Source organism: Megalobrama amblycephala, linkage group LG14 (genome assembly GCF_018812025.1).
Source record: "Megalobrama amblycephala isolate DHTTF-2021 linkage group LG14, ASM1881202v1, whole genome shotgun sequence".
In the NCBI taxonomy this organism is placed as follows: domain Eukaryota; kingdom Metazoa; phylum Chordata; class Actinopteri; order Cypriniformes; family Xenocyprididae; genus Megalobrama; species Megalobrama amblycephala.
Window position 1 is genome coordinate 35,428,380 of NC_063057.1, and position 16,237 is coordinate 35,444,616.

Genomic DNA, 16,237 nt, shown 5'->3' on the forward strand with positions numbered 1-16,237 from the left:
CAGGAAAATATTAAGAAACTTTATAAAGTTGTTAATCAAACAGGAGAATGTTCTGCAGATATCACGCGGTGTGATCAATGGACAATAGACGAGGCGTGTCTAATCTCCGTAGCAACGTCTCATTGGAGGATCGCATCTGAAGGATGGACCCAAATTGCTCCTTTAAAACTATGCTTTCCCAATAGCCAGTTGTCAAAAGATATGTAAAAGATACGTCAAAGAATCGATACGCTGAAGAAGGGTTGAAGAACCCATCTAACTGCCGTGGCTGATTTCCATCTGACAGTCGCTGACTATCTTCATCCACGAGCCGCAACAGCCGTCACATCCCGAACCCTGAAACACTCCGTTAAACCTTTTGACCAAAGTCTCCAAAGAAGAGAGCCGCTCCAGCCAGACTCTCAGAACAGCGCGTTTCACCAGCCAATAACCTTCTTCAAAGCTTCCGCGCAGCCCAACGAAGGGCTTTCCCGAGAAGACGTCACCTGAAAGACAGCCAATCCAGAACGGGATTCCGCTGTACACGAGTCACGGAACAACCCGATTACCTCAGCTGTCACAGCAAACGCAGGTACAAGCAAACTTCTCTCTCTCTTGCTGGGAACTGGTGAAACTCCTTTAAACCTAAAGAATCAAGCCAAAGCTCTGCTTTTGTGATTTTCCTCAGGTTATGAGTTAAGTTAGCACTGAACTTGGGACTTTTCATAACTCATCAACTCCGCGAATGTGTGTACATGTATGTATGTGTGTGTGTGTGTGTTTAGCCTTAGTTTTCTGTAATCATTAGAAGTAGTCAATAAATCTTGTTTTGATTTTTCACATATACGAGTTTCTTGTGCTGTGTATCAAATTACTGCCTTAAACTTAAAAGATCCTAAAAGTTACCTCTTGCTTATAATATAATAATTACAATAATAACAATAATCATAATAAAATATTGTTACTGTTGGCCGCAGAATAATATTTTGTCCAGAATTGGTAAAATACTCTAACCTCAATTTTCGCTGGACGAATAATTGATGAAGTGTTAAATATTAATCCTGAATCATTTACAGTGAATCATTTACAGTTGATTCAATTCTTATTCCCTGTAACAATTAAATTGAGCTAATAAATAGGCTAAGTCCTTACAACGAACGCACCTCATGCGTTAAACACTTAGACAAACGCACCTCATGCGTTAAACACTTAGACAAACGCACTTCATGTGTATTTAGACAAACGCACCTCATGCGTTAAACACTTAGACGAACGCACTTAATGCGTATATAGACGAACGCACCTCATGCGTTAAACACTTAGACGAACGCACCTCATGCGTTAAACACTTAGACAAACGCACTTCATGTGTATTTAGACAAACGCACCTCATGCGTTAAACACTTAGACGAACGCACCTCATGCGTTAAACACTTAGACAAACGCACTTCATGTGTATTTAGACAAACGCACCTCATGCGTTAAACACTTAGACGAACGCACTTCATGCGTATATAGACGAACGCACCTCATGCGGTAAACACTTAGACGAACGCACTTCATGCGTTAAACACTTAGAGGAACGCACTTCATGTGTATTTAGACAAACGCACCTCATGCGTTAAACACTTAGACGAACGCACTTGATGCGTATATACGAACGCACCTCATGCGTATATACGAACGCACCTCATGCGTTAAACACTTAGATGAACGCACTTCATGTGTATTTAGACAAACGCACCTCATGCGTTAAACACTTAGACAAACGCACCTCATGCGTTAAACACTTAACGCACTGCATGTGTATTTAGACGAACGCAACTCATGCGTTAAACACTTAGATGAACGCATTTCATGTGTATTTAGACGATATTAGCTCAACAATCTTTTGCTGCACATCAGAACTATATTCTTTGGTTTTACTTATTGGGATGAATGATTTAGGGAATTTGGCCTTTTTGTTTCCTCATGTTTGTACATTTAAATCATGGCTGGACAATTTCATGCTCCTAGTCACCCTGGTGTGCTAAAAATAATATGAATGGGAATATATTCAGAGATATTTTACTCTAATTTCTAGGGGTGCCAATAATTGTGGCCAGCATGCATTGGAGAAAAACATTTATTTCCTAAATGTTCATTACTTCGATGAAAGGTTAGAATTTTGGGATTTTTTTTTATTTTTTTTATGAAAGATCAAAAGGATAAAATGATTTATTTTCACAGCCACCTTTGCTCATATTTACCAAGGGTGCCAATGTTAGTGGACATAAATTTCTTTTTATTGTAAAATATGTTATTCAGGATAGTATTAAATAAAAAAATAACATTCTTTTTAATGTGACAAATGGGTTCAATGTTGTTTTGGATCTAGTTGGAACGTTTCTTCAAAATACCTTTCTCGATCCCTAACCCTTTTGCCAAAGAAAGTTGAAATTCAGAATTCTCTCTCGGTACATATATGGGGGTGCGCTCATAAATCATAGTATTATTTTAATTTACTTTTCTTTTTTTCTTTTTTTTTTTTTGTCTAAAGATATTAATTATTACATATCTAGTGGAATTATGATTTAAGAATGTACTGTATATCTAAATATCTCACCTCATTCCACAGCTGGATTTTGAGATAAACTGTGGACATGATGATATTTGTGTTGATGACCTCAGGATGGATTTCAATTTCTCTGGGTGAGCAAATATTTATGATTAGTTTTTCTGTATTACATTAAATATCTACACACATGAATACATGGAAAGAGAGTAATAATTGGAGATTAACAATGACAAGTTATGGCATCATCCTTTTTATACTGTGAGAATCTCTCTTTGGTTTCTGTTATCCAGGGCTACAAACATAGAGGTTGGGATAATGCAGGAGATCAATGTGACAGTGTTTGTAGATAACAGAGAAGAAAACTCATTCAACACCCACTTCACCCTCAAATACCCCTTTGGACTTTCCTACAGGAGAATCACATCTAAACAGGTGACACCAGGATGATTGTATTAAAGAGACTCACAATTTGTCCACGAATCAAGTGCAGTTTTTCCGAGAGGCAGTTTTTTTTAGGCAATTGGAATGTTTATTGCCAATGAATTTACTATGAGTTTATTATTGAATGAGTATTTACACATGATTTTCTGTATGAGCAGAGCAGAGTGGAGTGTGAATCTCTTGACAGTGAGCAAAGAGGTTCATTTGGAGAAACCACCTGCCACATCAGTAAACCCATCCTCAAGCACAACGCTCAGGTGAGCTCACTTTTTCAACTGTCCTGTGTCTTTTTCTGTTCAAGCACTCATCGTTTCCTCTGTTACACTTCTAGGCTGTGTTTCTTATTACATACAGCATCATTAAAGAAGGCACCTTTGATCAAAGTTTGAATTTCACTGCTCAGATCAACAGGTATTACATATTTTCTATGAGATGTTTGAGTGCACTCAGTGTACAAATACATCGCTTAACCATGAGCTGTTAAGTAGTTGCTCACATGTGAGAAACTGATAACTGAAAATGCTACTACTAACCAAAACCCTCCATCACTTACAGTGGGAATGACCAACACTCTCAAACCAGTCAGTTATTCAGACAGAAGAGCATTGGTGTCAAATATGCCATTAGCATTGCCTTAATAAGGTTAGTGCTCTTGTTTTTCAACAGTCATTCTCAACTGGTTTTGCTTCAGCACCAAGAATTGACAATAAACATTATTTCCACTTGATGGTCAGTGTAAAAATCTGGGGTTCTGAAGCAAAACCAGTTGCAGTGTTTAATATAGTCAGGGTTGAATTTTCTTTTACAATAAATATAATTCAAAAAATGTATTAATATTATTTTTTTTAATATTTTAAATATAAGGGAAGAACAAAACACTAAACATGGGGTTACACTTTATTTTAAGGTGTCCTTGTTACTGTGTAATTATACAGTTATGTACTGATTAATATTAATTAATATGTACTTACAACAGGGATTGGTGCAGGAATAGGGTTTGTAGTATATTGTAGTTTGTAGTTTGTAGTATTACTATAGTAACTATGTAAAATGTGTGACAAGGACTAAAATAATGTGTTACAAAACATGTTTAAGGTATTTATTTACCAAAAAAGGCAAACTATAGTTAAAACTAAAACATACATTAACTAGAACATGATCAGTTATTAATATTTAGTTGGTTTCTTTTGTTTTTGCATGTTTTCATAATTTCCTTATAACAGCCACACCAAAAATTATGTCTGCATAATTTGGCATGTTTCAAGGGGGAAGATGACAAAATCTCATTAGGTAACTTGAGGAATTAATGGCTGTCCTACAGTAAAGAAATCCAAAATGTCTTTATTTGCTTGTTTTAAAGGATTCCAAAATGTTTATTTTATTTGGCAATTATTATATAAAGATGCATTTATAAATAACTTTAATTTCTTCATTTCAAACTTTACACAAACACACACACACACACAAAAGATTTTAATCACTGACATATTTTCCCTTTATTTTAAATAAGACATGAAGATTCAAGCCTCCACATTCATTTTACTGCACAGAAAAATGATTCTGATAAACCAGTCAAACAGATCCTAAAGGTACTGGAGTGAAATACACACACTTCCATGAACATAAAAAAAATAATTATATACACATTATCTAATCCAAAACTGAATTTCACTGTCTTATTCTCTATATAAATGTCTTTTCATGGCAAAAATGGAATTTTAATGTCCTTCTCTATTTCAGGTTGAAAATGATTTTAGAGAATTAACTTTCAAAGTTTTTATCAGAGTACCAGTGATTCTGGGAGATAAATTCATCTGGACTGACAAAAATTTTCTGGTTAGTATATATGAATGTGTTAGGAAAAGACCATCAATGTCATTGATTCACATTTTCCAAATAAAATAACAAAACAAACAAACAGTAAATTATGTGCTTTTTAGATTCCAGACTGTGTGAAACAGAGGGAAGAGCAGCCGATTGTAACCAATTTTGTGGAAGTACTTAAAAAGGATCATGTGGTGGTAATTGAGTTTCATTCCCTGATCTAACTAAAACAAATCCATAAAATATCATGTTTCACCTTTTTTGTGCATTGACCACATTGCTCCATCTCTTTGGATGTGTGTGTGTGTGTGTGTGTGTGTGTGTGTCAGAACTGCTCTGTGGCGGTGTGTGCCGTGTTCAGCTGTGATGTCAATCTCATAAAGAATGAAAGGAAACTCTATTATATATCTGGCAATGTGAGCTCTGGATGGATTGAGCAGGTATCTGACTTTTAAAGCTAATTCATATCACAAAACAGACCATATATATTCATAATTGTTTGATCATTTCTTATTGTCATATTCTGTGTCTCTTTTAGACTGGACTCAGAGCTGCTGTGTTTGAGTTGATCAGTTCAGCGTCACTGGAATACGACGAGAGCAAATATATTTTCTTTTCCTCTGATTCTCAACACACCGCACCGTCTCTCCAGGTAATGCATTTTCTTCACAAATTAACCAAATAGCCTATGTTAAAAATAAAATTTAAATCAAATCAAATGTAATAAAAAACTTTACATTGAAACAACATTTTTAAAATTTAAACTTTAAACATTTTTTTGAAGCTGAAACACATGTATCAGGCCTTAAAGATATTATGTTTATATGTGAAGGTGGATTGTCAGAGGTTATATTGTATTCATGTGTGTGTATGTAGATTAATACTCAAGTGGAGGTGTATGAGGACGTGAACCTGACCAAAGAGATCATTGGAGGGGTGATAGGAGGACTGGCTGTCCTCACAGCAGCCTTCTATAAGGTATTCGGCCATTATAAAATTAGTTTCAGTAGTCCCTGACACTTTCACCTTTTTTGCTAAACAATCTATATTTTTTAATGCTTACAGCATGCTACCGCATATTTTCTCTCTTTACAAGGCTGGGTTCTTCAAAAGCCAGTACAAGCAGATACTGCTGGAGGCACAGCGGGATGCAGGAAGAGAACCAAACATGACACAATAATGTGCATTCAAATAGTTATAAGATATATATGTACCGATTGTGTTTTGTGGGCTTGAGAATGAAACATGAATATATTTAACGCCTCAGTGTAGCAAAATATTTCAGCCTGATTTAGAACAATTTATGAGAATAAAAAAAGTGGTCAAATTTTGAGCTTATTTCATATTGTCAGAGTTATGTTCAGTTTTGTCATTCTTAAGTAATTAATTAGGTAACAAGTGAACACAATGATCAGACACAGGGAAACTAAGTCAACTTAAGAATGACAAAACTGATCGTAACTCTGATACATATCACTTCTAATGACTGAGTATAAACTCTTTTCTTCACATGCACATGGTTTTTGAGATTTTTTTATTATTAGGTTTCTTCAGATTTTCATAATAAGGATTTACTCTGGGTGTATTTTGAAAATGTTTTATTGCTTTCTGCTTAATATAAAGATAATGTTTATTTTGCTTAGCAGATATTTTTGCATTTTATATATATATATATATATATATATATATATATATATATATATATATTATGGCACTTATTGTCAAGGAAAGCAACAAAAAATAAAAAAAAATTGCCATTAACCATTATACTTTTTTGTCTCATTATTTGGTTACACTTTATTTAAATGTGTCCCTACTACTGTGTAATTATTGTTTTATGGTGTATAAATTTTACCTAAACACCTTTAACTTTATTATTTATTATTCTCAGGTTAGGTAGAGTAAGTCAAATCTGACCTAAATCATAAGCATTCAAACATTAATTACAATTTGCTCAGAAGACTTCTCTGTGGTCTGTTCGTGCTCAAAGGTTTAGTAATAAAAATACCGGTAGACAGTTATTTGCAATTAATGTAATGTAATTAGCTGGGTTTCTCGCATCGAGAGACACTGCTCAATCAGTATCTGCCTGGCCAGTCTTCTCATCAGTCTTTTATACTCAAACAGTTTACTGCTGATGTTCAGTTCTCGTCTGTTGTCATCAGTTGGAGAGCTGCCCAGTCTTCCACAATCCTTTTAAGGTGTTTCTGAAGTAGCGTTTTCTCCTGTTAGCTCTCCTTTTGGCTCTTCTCCTCTGTGTCTGTCTCCATTTCGTCTGTAAAATATGCCTTATCTACAGCACTACAATTTCCTTGTATCTAATACATAAATGTTCTCTACTCTTAGTTACTTTAATATAAATTTTGTACTGTACACTACAGTTTAATATTTCTTTTTAACATAAACATATACTGTAAGTAAAACAGCCATATACAAATCACTGCAACATGGTTAAGTATACATGCATACATAATAGCAATTAATATCATTCTTATACATAGTTTTCTTTTCTACATTCCATCATTTCAATACATTTTTATGCATCATCACTAACTGGGTTACATAAAGCTTCTACAAAGAAAAAAAACAACTTTAAACAAAATAGAGTAATTGCATAATCATGATATTCATCAACATTATACATATAAGTACTGAGTAATATTAATTAAGCACACACTCTAAAAAATAAAACATTGGTTCAACAAAAAAAAAATGTTAACATTTTCCACTAGAATGTTTAACTTAAGCCAATTGGGAGAATTACATTAATTCAAAGCAATATTTTGAGTTGATAATGTTTTAAGTAAGGTGAAGACATTTTTTTGCCACAATAAAAACACATTTCTAAGTAACATGAACTTAATAATTGTCAACATGAATGCAACTATTTAAGTTGATCCAACATAATGTTTTAAGTAAAGCGAAGATGCTTTTTAGACACAATAAAATGCATTTCTAAGTAACATGAACTTACCAAGCACCGCTTGTCACCATGATGGTAAATCTCCAAAAACCCACATTAACAGATACTCTTCTAAATTAGCATAACAAAACACTAATTACTGCTAAATCTCCCTTACCATTAATCTTGTGCAAAAAACATTATATAATAATTATATACTTACACTCAAAAAAATGATTCTAGCTGCTTGCTCAGTTTATTTAAATAAAATAAGCTGAACCAACACAAATCTTTAGTTTTTTACTTAATTGGCATTTGCACTCAATTGTATTATGTTAAATGAAATTATATTTGCAAAATGTTAGGTTAACCTAAACCATTTGTGTTGGGACTACATGAATCATTTATGTTGCATTGATTGAAAATGGGTAGTGGATTTCTAGTTCCCAGCATGCTTTGCGTAGGGATAGCTCGGGACAGTAAATTAAGTGCTGTTTAATGTGTTTTTTATCAAAGGGAAATACCTTTTAAAGTTTGATGTTCAGTTATATTTGACATTTAAAAGAGTTTGTTATGTCAATTTTTTGAGGTTACCATTATGCTGATGTGGTTAGGCTGTGGGTGGCTACATAAAATAAATCTATGTTGTTCTCAACAAGCTTTAACTGTTCTAAAGCCAGTTATGAGAAGTTCTTTATCTGATCATTACTTGCATGCTACAAATGTTACACTTTGTCACGGAATGAAGGAAGGATGCAGATGCAAGTTAAATCTCTTTAATAGAGCTTCACACCGTAGGTAGTCAGATTCAACATACACAAAGAACATATAACAGTCAGCAGGAGAGTGGTAACACAGGGACGTCGATGGGCGGTGAAGATCCGTGATGAGAGATGACCGAAGAGCAGTGTCCGTGAAGTAATCCGTGCGTGAAGTCCAGAGAGAGATCCAACGAGAACACGAAAACCAGGAAGCAAAGAATCAAGGTCCAGTCCAGGGAAACACACAACAAGCAACACAGGAAACAACACGCGGACACCGTACAACGATCTGACAAACAAGAGACGAAAGACAAGGCGTTATATAGGCAGATGGTAATTGCTCCCAGCTGCCGCTGATCAACAATCAGCGGCGACGCCCACACAAAACAATCAGGTGACACACCCACACCATCACACAGACACCAGAATGAGACAGCGGATTCATGAACCGTGACAGTACCCCCTCTCCTAGGAACGCCTCACGGCGTTCCCAGAACTCCTTACCTGCCGATTGTAATCATCGATAAGGGAGTGATCCAGAATGTCTCTAGCAGGAACCCAACTTCTCTCCTCCGGACCGTAACCTTCCCAGTCCACCAAGTACTGGAATCCGCGTCCCCTCCGCCTCGAGTCCAGAATGCGATTAACCGAATAGGTTGGTTCCCCGTCTACGAGCCGCGGCGGTGGGGGAACCGGAGTAGGCGGATTAAGATGTGAGTGAAAAACAGGCTTAATTTTGGAAACATGGAAGGCGGGATGAATCCTCCTGTACGCCGGAGGCAATTTGAGTCGGACTGCCACTGGGCTAATAATTTTAGTGACAGGAAACGGGCCAATGAATTTGGGAGCTAACTTATTGGCAACGGAACGGAGCGGAATGTTCTTGGTAGAAAGCCACACTTTTTGACCCACGACGTATACGGGAGGCTTTGACCGGTGGCGATCAGTCTTAGCCTTGGTGCGCGCCCTCACTTGCAACAGAGTCTCGCGGGCTCTGTTCCAAGTGCGGTGGCACCTCTGGACAAAGGCGTGAGCAGAGGGGACCGCGACTTCGGATTCCAGACTGGGAAACACAGGTGGCTGGTAACCTAAACTGCATTCGAACGGAGAGAGGCCCGTAGAAGACACTGGTAACGAATTGTGTGCGTACTCAATCATAGAGAGTTGTTGGCTCCAGGAGGAAGGATTCTTGGACGCCAAACATCGCAACATACGCTCTAAATCTTGGTTGGCTCTCTCGGTCTGTCCATTGGTCTGGGGATGGAACCCAGAGGAAAGACTAGCCGTCGCGCCCAGCAGTCTACAAAACTCCTGCCAAAATTTGGACACAAACTGGGGACCCCTGTCGGACACCACATCTACCGGGAGGCCATGTAACCGAAAGATGTGGTCTACGACAGTAACCGCTGTCTCCTTGGCAGAGGGCAATTTGGTCAAGGGAATGAAATGAGTCGCCTTCGAGAACCGGTCCACTACGGTCAAAACGACCGTGTACCCCTGGGAGGGTGGGAGGGCGGTGACAAAATCTAGAGCGATGTGGGACCAGGGTCTCAAAGGGACAGACAGCGGTTGGAGTAACCCATCTGGAGGGCGGTTGGACGTCTTACCAGTGGCACAAACCGAGCAAGCCAAAACAAAACTGCGGATGTCCCGAGCCATAGCAGGCCACCAGAATCGTTGCTTAACCAAAAATCTGGTTCGATTAACCCCTGGATGACAAGCCACGTTGGAACAATGCCCCCACTTGATGACGCAGGACCTTAACTCCTCCGGCACAAACAAACGGTTCGGTGGGCACCCGGGCGGAGGCATTACCCCTTCTAAGGCCGCCAGGACCTTCGATTCGATCTCCCATGTAAGAGTGGAGACTACTAATGTCTCAGGAAGAATACACTCGGGAGTAGACGGGCGCTCGGATGGATCAAAAATACGAGATAAAGAATCGGGCTTGATGTTTTTGGAGCCCGGGCGGTACGATAGAGCAAAGTCAAAACGTCCGAAAAAAAGTGCCCACCGAGCCTGCCTGGAGTTGAGTCTTTTAGCCGATCGAATATATTCTAGGTTCTTGTGATCAGTCCAAACGATGAAGGGTACCCCCGACCCCTCCAACCAATGACGCCACTCTTCCAACGCTAATTTGACTGCCAACAACTCTCTGTTACCAATGTCATAATTGCGTTCAGCGGGAGACAAACGATGAGAAAAATACGCGCAGGGATGCATCTTATCGTCCGAGGGCGCCCGCTGGGAAAGAACTGCTCCTACCCCCACCTCTGACGCATCGACCTCCACCACGAACTGACGCGAAGGATCAGGGGCGATAAGAATGGGAGCCGAAACGAAGCGGCTCTTCAGTTTGGCAAATGCAACCTGAGCTGCATCTGACCACCTGAAGGTCGTTCGTGGTGAGGTCAAGGCGGTCAGAGGCGCGGCTAGCTGGCTGAAATTGCGAATAAAACGCCGGTAAAAATTGGCAAACCCCAGAAACCGCTGTAGGGCCTTACGGGAATCTGGACTTGGCCAATCCACCACAGCCTTAACCTTGTCAGGATCCATGCGAATTCCCTTGGACGAGACGATGTACCCTAGAAAGGAAACAGACTGTGCATGAAATTCGCATTTCTCCGCCTTGACAAAAAGCCCATTCTCTAGCAGACGCTGGAGCACTCGTCTGACGTGTTGAACATGTTCCTGGAGAGACGACGAAAATATCAATATGTCATCCAGGTAGACATAAATGAACTGATCAACCATGTCTCTCAACACGTCATTGACGAGTGCCTGGAAGACCGCGGGCGAGTTGGAAAGCCCGAAGGGCATAACCAAGTATTCAAAGTGCCCTCTAGGGGTGTTAAAAGCGGTCTTCCATTCATCCCCCTTCCTAATGCGGACCAAATGATAAGCGTTCCTCAAGTCCAATTTAGTGAAAACGGACGCTCCCTGCAACCTCTCAAAGGCTGAAGACATCAACGGCAAAGGGTAAGTATTCTTTACCGTGATGTTGTTCAACCCTCGGTAATCAATACAAGGTCGCAGAGATCCGTCCTTCTTCCCCACAAAAAAGAACCCCGCCCCCGCTGGAGAAGAGGAAGGGCGGATGAACTTGGCTGCCAGAGAATCAGAAATGTATTTCTCCATGGCCTCCCTCTCGGGAACAGACAGAGAGTATAATTTGCCCTTAGGCGGAGACTTACCCGGAACTAAGTCTATGGCACAGTCATAGGGACGATGCGGAGGGAGAGAAGCAGCACGGGACTTACTGAACACTTCCTTCAGGTCCAGATACTCCGCGGGCACGTTAGACAAATCCGCAGCCCTTTCCTGTAACACAGAGACAGACACAGTGGGACAAGCAGACTTAAGACAAGACCTGTGACACAAAGTGCTCCACTCGGTGATGGTGTTGAGTTGCCAGTCGATCCGAGGATTGTGCTTGATGAGCCAGGGGTGTCCGAGAACTACGGGTGCTTGCGGTGAGTCCAAAAGCATGAACTGAATCCTCTCGTTGTGGTTACCGGAGGTGATGAGGGTGACGTAATCCGTGGTCTGAGAGATGTTAGGAAGACGTTGACCGTTGAGTGCGTTGACTGTAACCAGGTGAGTGAGTGAAGAGATGGGTAGTCCGTGCTGTAGTGCGTAGCTGGTGTCCATAAAGTTCCCCTCAGCCCCGGAGTCAACGAGTGCATTGCAGGTGATGTTGTGAGACGCCCATCTCAGTCTTACCGGGAGAAGAGGTGATGGTGAGGACTTCTCAGCGGAGATCCCGCCCGATAGTAGCCTCGAGTTTACTATCGGGCTTGGTCTTTTACTGGACAAGACCTGAGAAGATGTCCCGATGCTCCACAGTAAAGGCATAAGCCCAGGGATCTCCGCCTTTCTCTCTCCTCCCGGGAAAGCCGAGCTCTCCCAACCTGCATGGGCTCAGGATCTGTGGCGGGACCGACCGTATTAGCAGCGCTGGCCGTCCGGCCCTCCGCTCCCTGTAGTCTGGTGCTGGGGACCTCCAAAAACTCCAGTTTCTGGAGGCGGGAATCCACCCGTAAAGCGAGATCAACCAGCCCGTTGAAAGTCTGAGGAAGGTCCAGGGTGTAAATTTCGCGGTGAATACGGCCGGCCAGCCCATGCAGGAACACATCCCACTGCGCCTCCTCGTTCCAACGGCACTCCGCCGCGAGGGTGCGGAACTGGATGGCATAATCCGCGACCGTGCGGCTGCCCTGCTTGAGTTCGGTAAGCTGGCGAGCGGCCTCCTTTCCTGCAACCGCACGGTCGAACACCCTCTTCATCTCGGCGGAGAGTGCCTGGAACGAGGAACAGCATGGGTCTTTATTCTCCCACACCGCCGTTCCCCATAAAGCCGCCTTCCCAGTCAACAATGTAAGGACGAACGCCACCTTGGATTCCTCACGCTCGAATGTACGAGGCTGCAGAGAAAAATGCAGGAACACTTATTCAGAAAAGCTCTGCAAAACTCTGGCTCACCGGCGTAACTCTGGGGCACAGGCAGGCGGGGCTCCGGTAGATCGCGTCGCTCCAGCGACGCGGGGGGAACAGGCGGTGTGGGTGGCGCAGTGGGAGCGCGAAGTTGTTGAAGCTCCCGGGAGAGCTCGGACACCTGTGTTACCAGCGCTTGGACAGCGCGTCCGGTGGAAGTGATGCTCTCCTGCTGCTGGTCCATGCGGGAGATGCTGTGGTTGATGAACTCCGTTAAAGCTGCTGAACTCGCTGCATCCATGTTGGTCAGATCGTTCTGTCACGGAATGAAGGAAGGATGCAGATGCAAGTTAAATCTCTTTAATAGAGCTTCACACCGTAGGTAGTCAGATTCAACATACACAAAGAACATATAACAGTCAGCAGGAGAGTGGTAACACAGGGACGTCGATGGGCGGTGAAGATCCGTGATGAGAGATGACCGAAGAGCAGTGTCCGTGAAGTAATCCGTCCGTGAAGTCCAGAGAGAGATCCAACGAGAACACGAAAACCAGGAAGCAAAGAATCAAGGTCCAGTCCAGGGAAACACACAACAAGCAACACAGGAAACAACACGCGGACACCGTACAACGATCTGACAAACAAGAGACGAAAGACAAGGCGTTATATAGGCAGATGGTAATTGCTCCCAGCTGCCGCTGATCAACAATCAGCGGCGACGCCCACACAAAACAATCAGGTGACACACCCACACCATCACACAGACACCAGAATGAGACAGCGGATTCATGAACCGTGACACACTTAGCATATGAAAAAGTGTTGTTTTAGTTTAGTTTTTATAGAAATATAAATAAATTAGTTTGAGGGCCAGCACATAATTTACACAGTCTACATAATCATCAGCTTTACCCCTCTCAACGGTCATGAAACATGTATGCATGTGTACAACAGCTACTCACAAGCGCACATCTTCACCACGATGGTAACAAAAAAACAAACAAAAAACAAAACATTTTATACGCTACAAACTCTTTTAAATGTTCAAAATAACTAAACATTAAACACTTAAACACTAACAGGTCTTTCCATTTCCTTAAAAGCGCAGAAAACTTGAGCAACTCTGCACAAGGGCACCAGTCTGAATTGCAATAGCACTGGTTGGATCAACAAGAGTGAATTATGTTCAGGAAACATTCACAGAATATGTCAAATGAAACTGGTGTGATCTCATTCAATTAGGATGAATTTCACTCATCAGTACAATTAACCTAGCTTAAGTTCAAATAAATCAGTTCAACTGTGTGAAAATATGTTACAGAGCCTCATGTTTCCGTCTTCCCCTGTGACCTAGTTTCCCCGTTCTGTTGATTAGTTCATTTGATCCACCTGTGTCTTGTTAATTATCCCATCACCTTGTTTAGTTCCTTTGTTAGTCACATGTATATATACCCTGTGTTCTCCTTCACTCCTTGTCCGTTCTCGTTTATATGTACATGTGTGTATGCTGTCTTTACCCTGTTTGGAATTAAAGTATTGTTGTTATTGTCATCTTCGTCTTTGTTGTGCTTGGTACTACAACCACTCGTAACAAAATAGGTGTCACAATTGAATTAAGTTAGACCAACAAGTTGTTGTTTTTTTTTTTTGAGTGTAATTTTAGCCTTTACTCTCCCTTTCAAGTGCCATGGGCAAAGCATGATGGGAAATATAAATCCCAGCCCAGTTTCACTTAACTTAAGTTCGTCTAAATTAAAGAAGTGTTCATACAACTCAAAACAATGAAACACGTATACACGTACGTCATCAGATTGTATTTTACATTAACAGAACTTAAAATTAAATAATTTTTTGATTAACTGAAAATGTTAAACTATGACAAGTCATGATAGTATATCGAATCAATAGGCATAATTTGTGTGTCATCCAAGCTCAATAAAATAACAATTACAAGTAAAAAGTCTAACAGCATTTCAGAACTTGATTTTTTTATTTATTTCACAACAGTATATATATTTAAGTAATGACTAAAGGTCCCCTGAATTAGTTTTTAGAGTTCATGTACTTAATTGGGTTAGGGTAGGATTAGGGTTTGGTTTAGGGTTAGTTTCATGTAATTATGCCAAATTTATGGTTATTACTATAGTAAATACAAGTACTATAGTATTTGTAACAAGGACACATTAAAATAAAGTGTTACCCATCATTTTTATGCATAACATAATTTGTGTATGGAATAAGCATTTGAGTAAGTCAGGGTGTCTGATTCAATTGCAGCAAGCTCACCAAATTGTTTTTAAGTTGGGAACTGTCTGGAGTGTCAGCTTTCTCACTTTCAAATGTCTTTCAACTGTTTCTTTTGGTCTGCCACTGTTTCTTTTTCCCTGTGGTGTCCAGTAGAGTGATGTCCTGACTCCTGAGCAAAGAGTTAGGCGACTTTCTGCAGACGTGACAGAACCATCTCCAGCTGCGCAGATGTATAATTTAAGATAGTTATCATTCCTGCTCTGCTCAGAAGATCTCTTTTGCCCGAGGCATTTGCTTTGAAAGATGTCAAGCTTACTCTGGCAGTAGTAGTTTTCCAAAATTCTGAGCCACAAAAGAGTACGCTGAGCACTTTGCTCTTGAAAATCTTGATCGTAGCTTTGGTTTAAAATGTTGGACCTTATTATGGGATAGAGCGTATAGCATACACTTGGTTTGCTTTGCTCATGCTGATCCTGCTTGAAAGTAGCCCGATGTCGTCAGCATAGACCAGGTTTTCCAAAGTAGATGTGAGTGTCCACTGCATCCCCCTGTTTTTTTGTTTTTTTTTTCTCCAAGGGGTGAGGCACACTCCTTTCCTCCTTACCTAATGCAAAGAACTTAGAACCCAAGGCAACACTATGATACTTTTTTGCTAACAGCCACTAGGTGGCGCTCCGGTAGCGCAGCCGACATTTATCCATGGGTTTCAAAGACGTCACTTCCGCTATGCCCGCCGCCATATTTGTGACCGGTCACAGCTGCGCGCTCTGTTTAAGTCTATGGTGACAGCAGTTACAACTACCAGAGGAAGGCCAACGAAACACTCTCAGAAGGTTCACAACATATTTACAATATGTCTGGGATATGTGGTGCTGTTAGCCGTTTCAACAGTTGTCAGAACTACACATTTATTTGATCCCAAAGGAGTTAGATCGGCAGAATTATTGACTTCATTCAGAAAGGACCATACCACTGGCAGCCAAACAGCAATGCACAACATTAATAACTGCTGGGACTGTCATTTACATAAGATTATAATTGTATACAATATTGTATTAAAATATTGTGAATTCTAGTTGCTGTTTTTCGGCG

At 40.6% G+C, this 16,237-nt stretch overlaps 1 protein-coding gene across 1 annotated transcript; it reads left to right on the top strand.

Annotated features, from left to right (window-relative positions):
- The first annotated feature begins 2,570 nt into the window (after positions 1–2,570).
- On the top strand, positions 2,571–6,377 carry LOC125245005 (integrin alpha-X-like). Its single transcript, XM_048155427.1, has 12 exons — positions 2,571–2,670; positions 2,827–2,968; positions 3,136–3,234; positions 3,309–3,388; positions 3,533–3,619; positions 4,488–4,566; positions 4,718–4,813; positions 4,918–4,998; positions 5,131–5,241; positions 5,340–5,453; positions 5,678–5,779; positions 5,898–6,377. Exons 1-12 carry the CDS (start codon positions 2,651–2,653, stop codon positions 5,979–5,981), a joined length of 1,095 nt encoding a protein of 364 aa, XP_048011384.1. The 5' UTR covers positions 2,571–2,650; the 3' UTR covers positions 5,982–6,377.
- Positions 6,378–16,237: the final 9,860 nt, after the last annotated feature.

What these genes read in the sequence shown, in the direction of transcription:
- LOC125245005 (XM_048155427.1), top strand. Translation starts at nt 2,651, where the DNA reads ATGGATTTCAATTTCTCTGG. An exon ending in CAGTCAAACAGATCCTAAAG is followed by an intron (nt 4,567 to 4,717) that starts GTACTGGAGTGA and finishes TCTCTATTTCAG; the next exon opens with GTTGAAAATGATTTTAGAGA. An exon ending in ACACCGCACCGTCTCTCCAG is followed by an intron (nt 5,454 to 5,677) that starts GTAATGCATTTT and finishes GTGTGTATGTAG; the next exon opens with ATTAATACTCAAGTGGAGGT.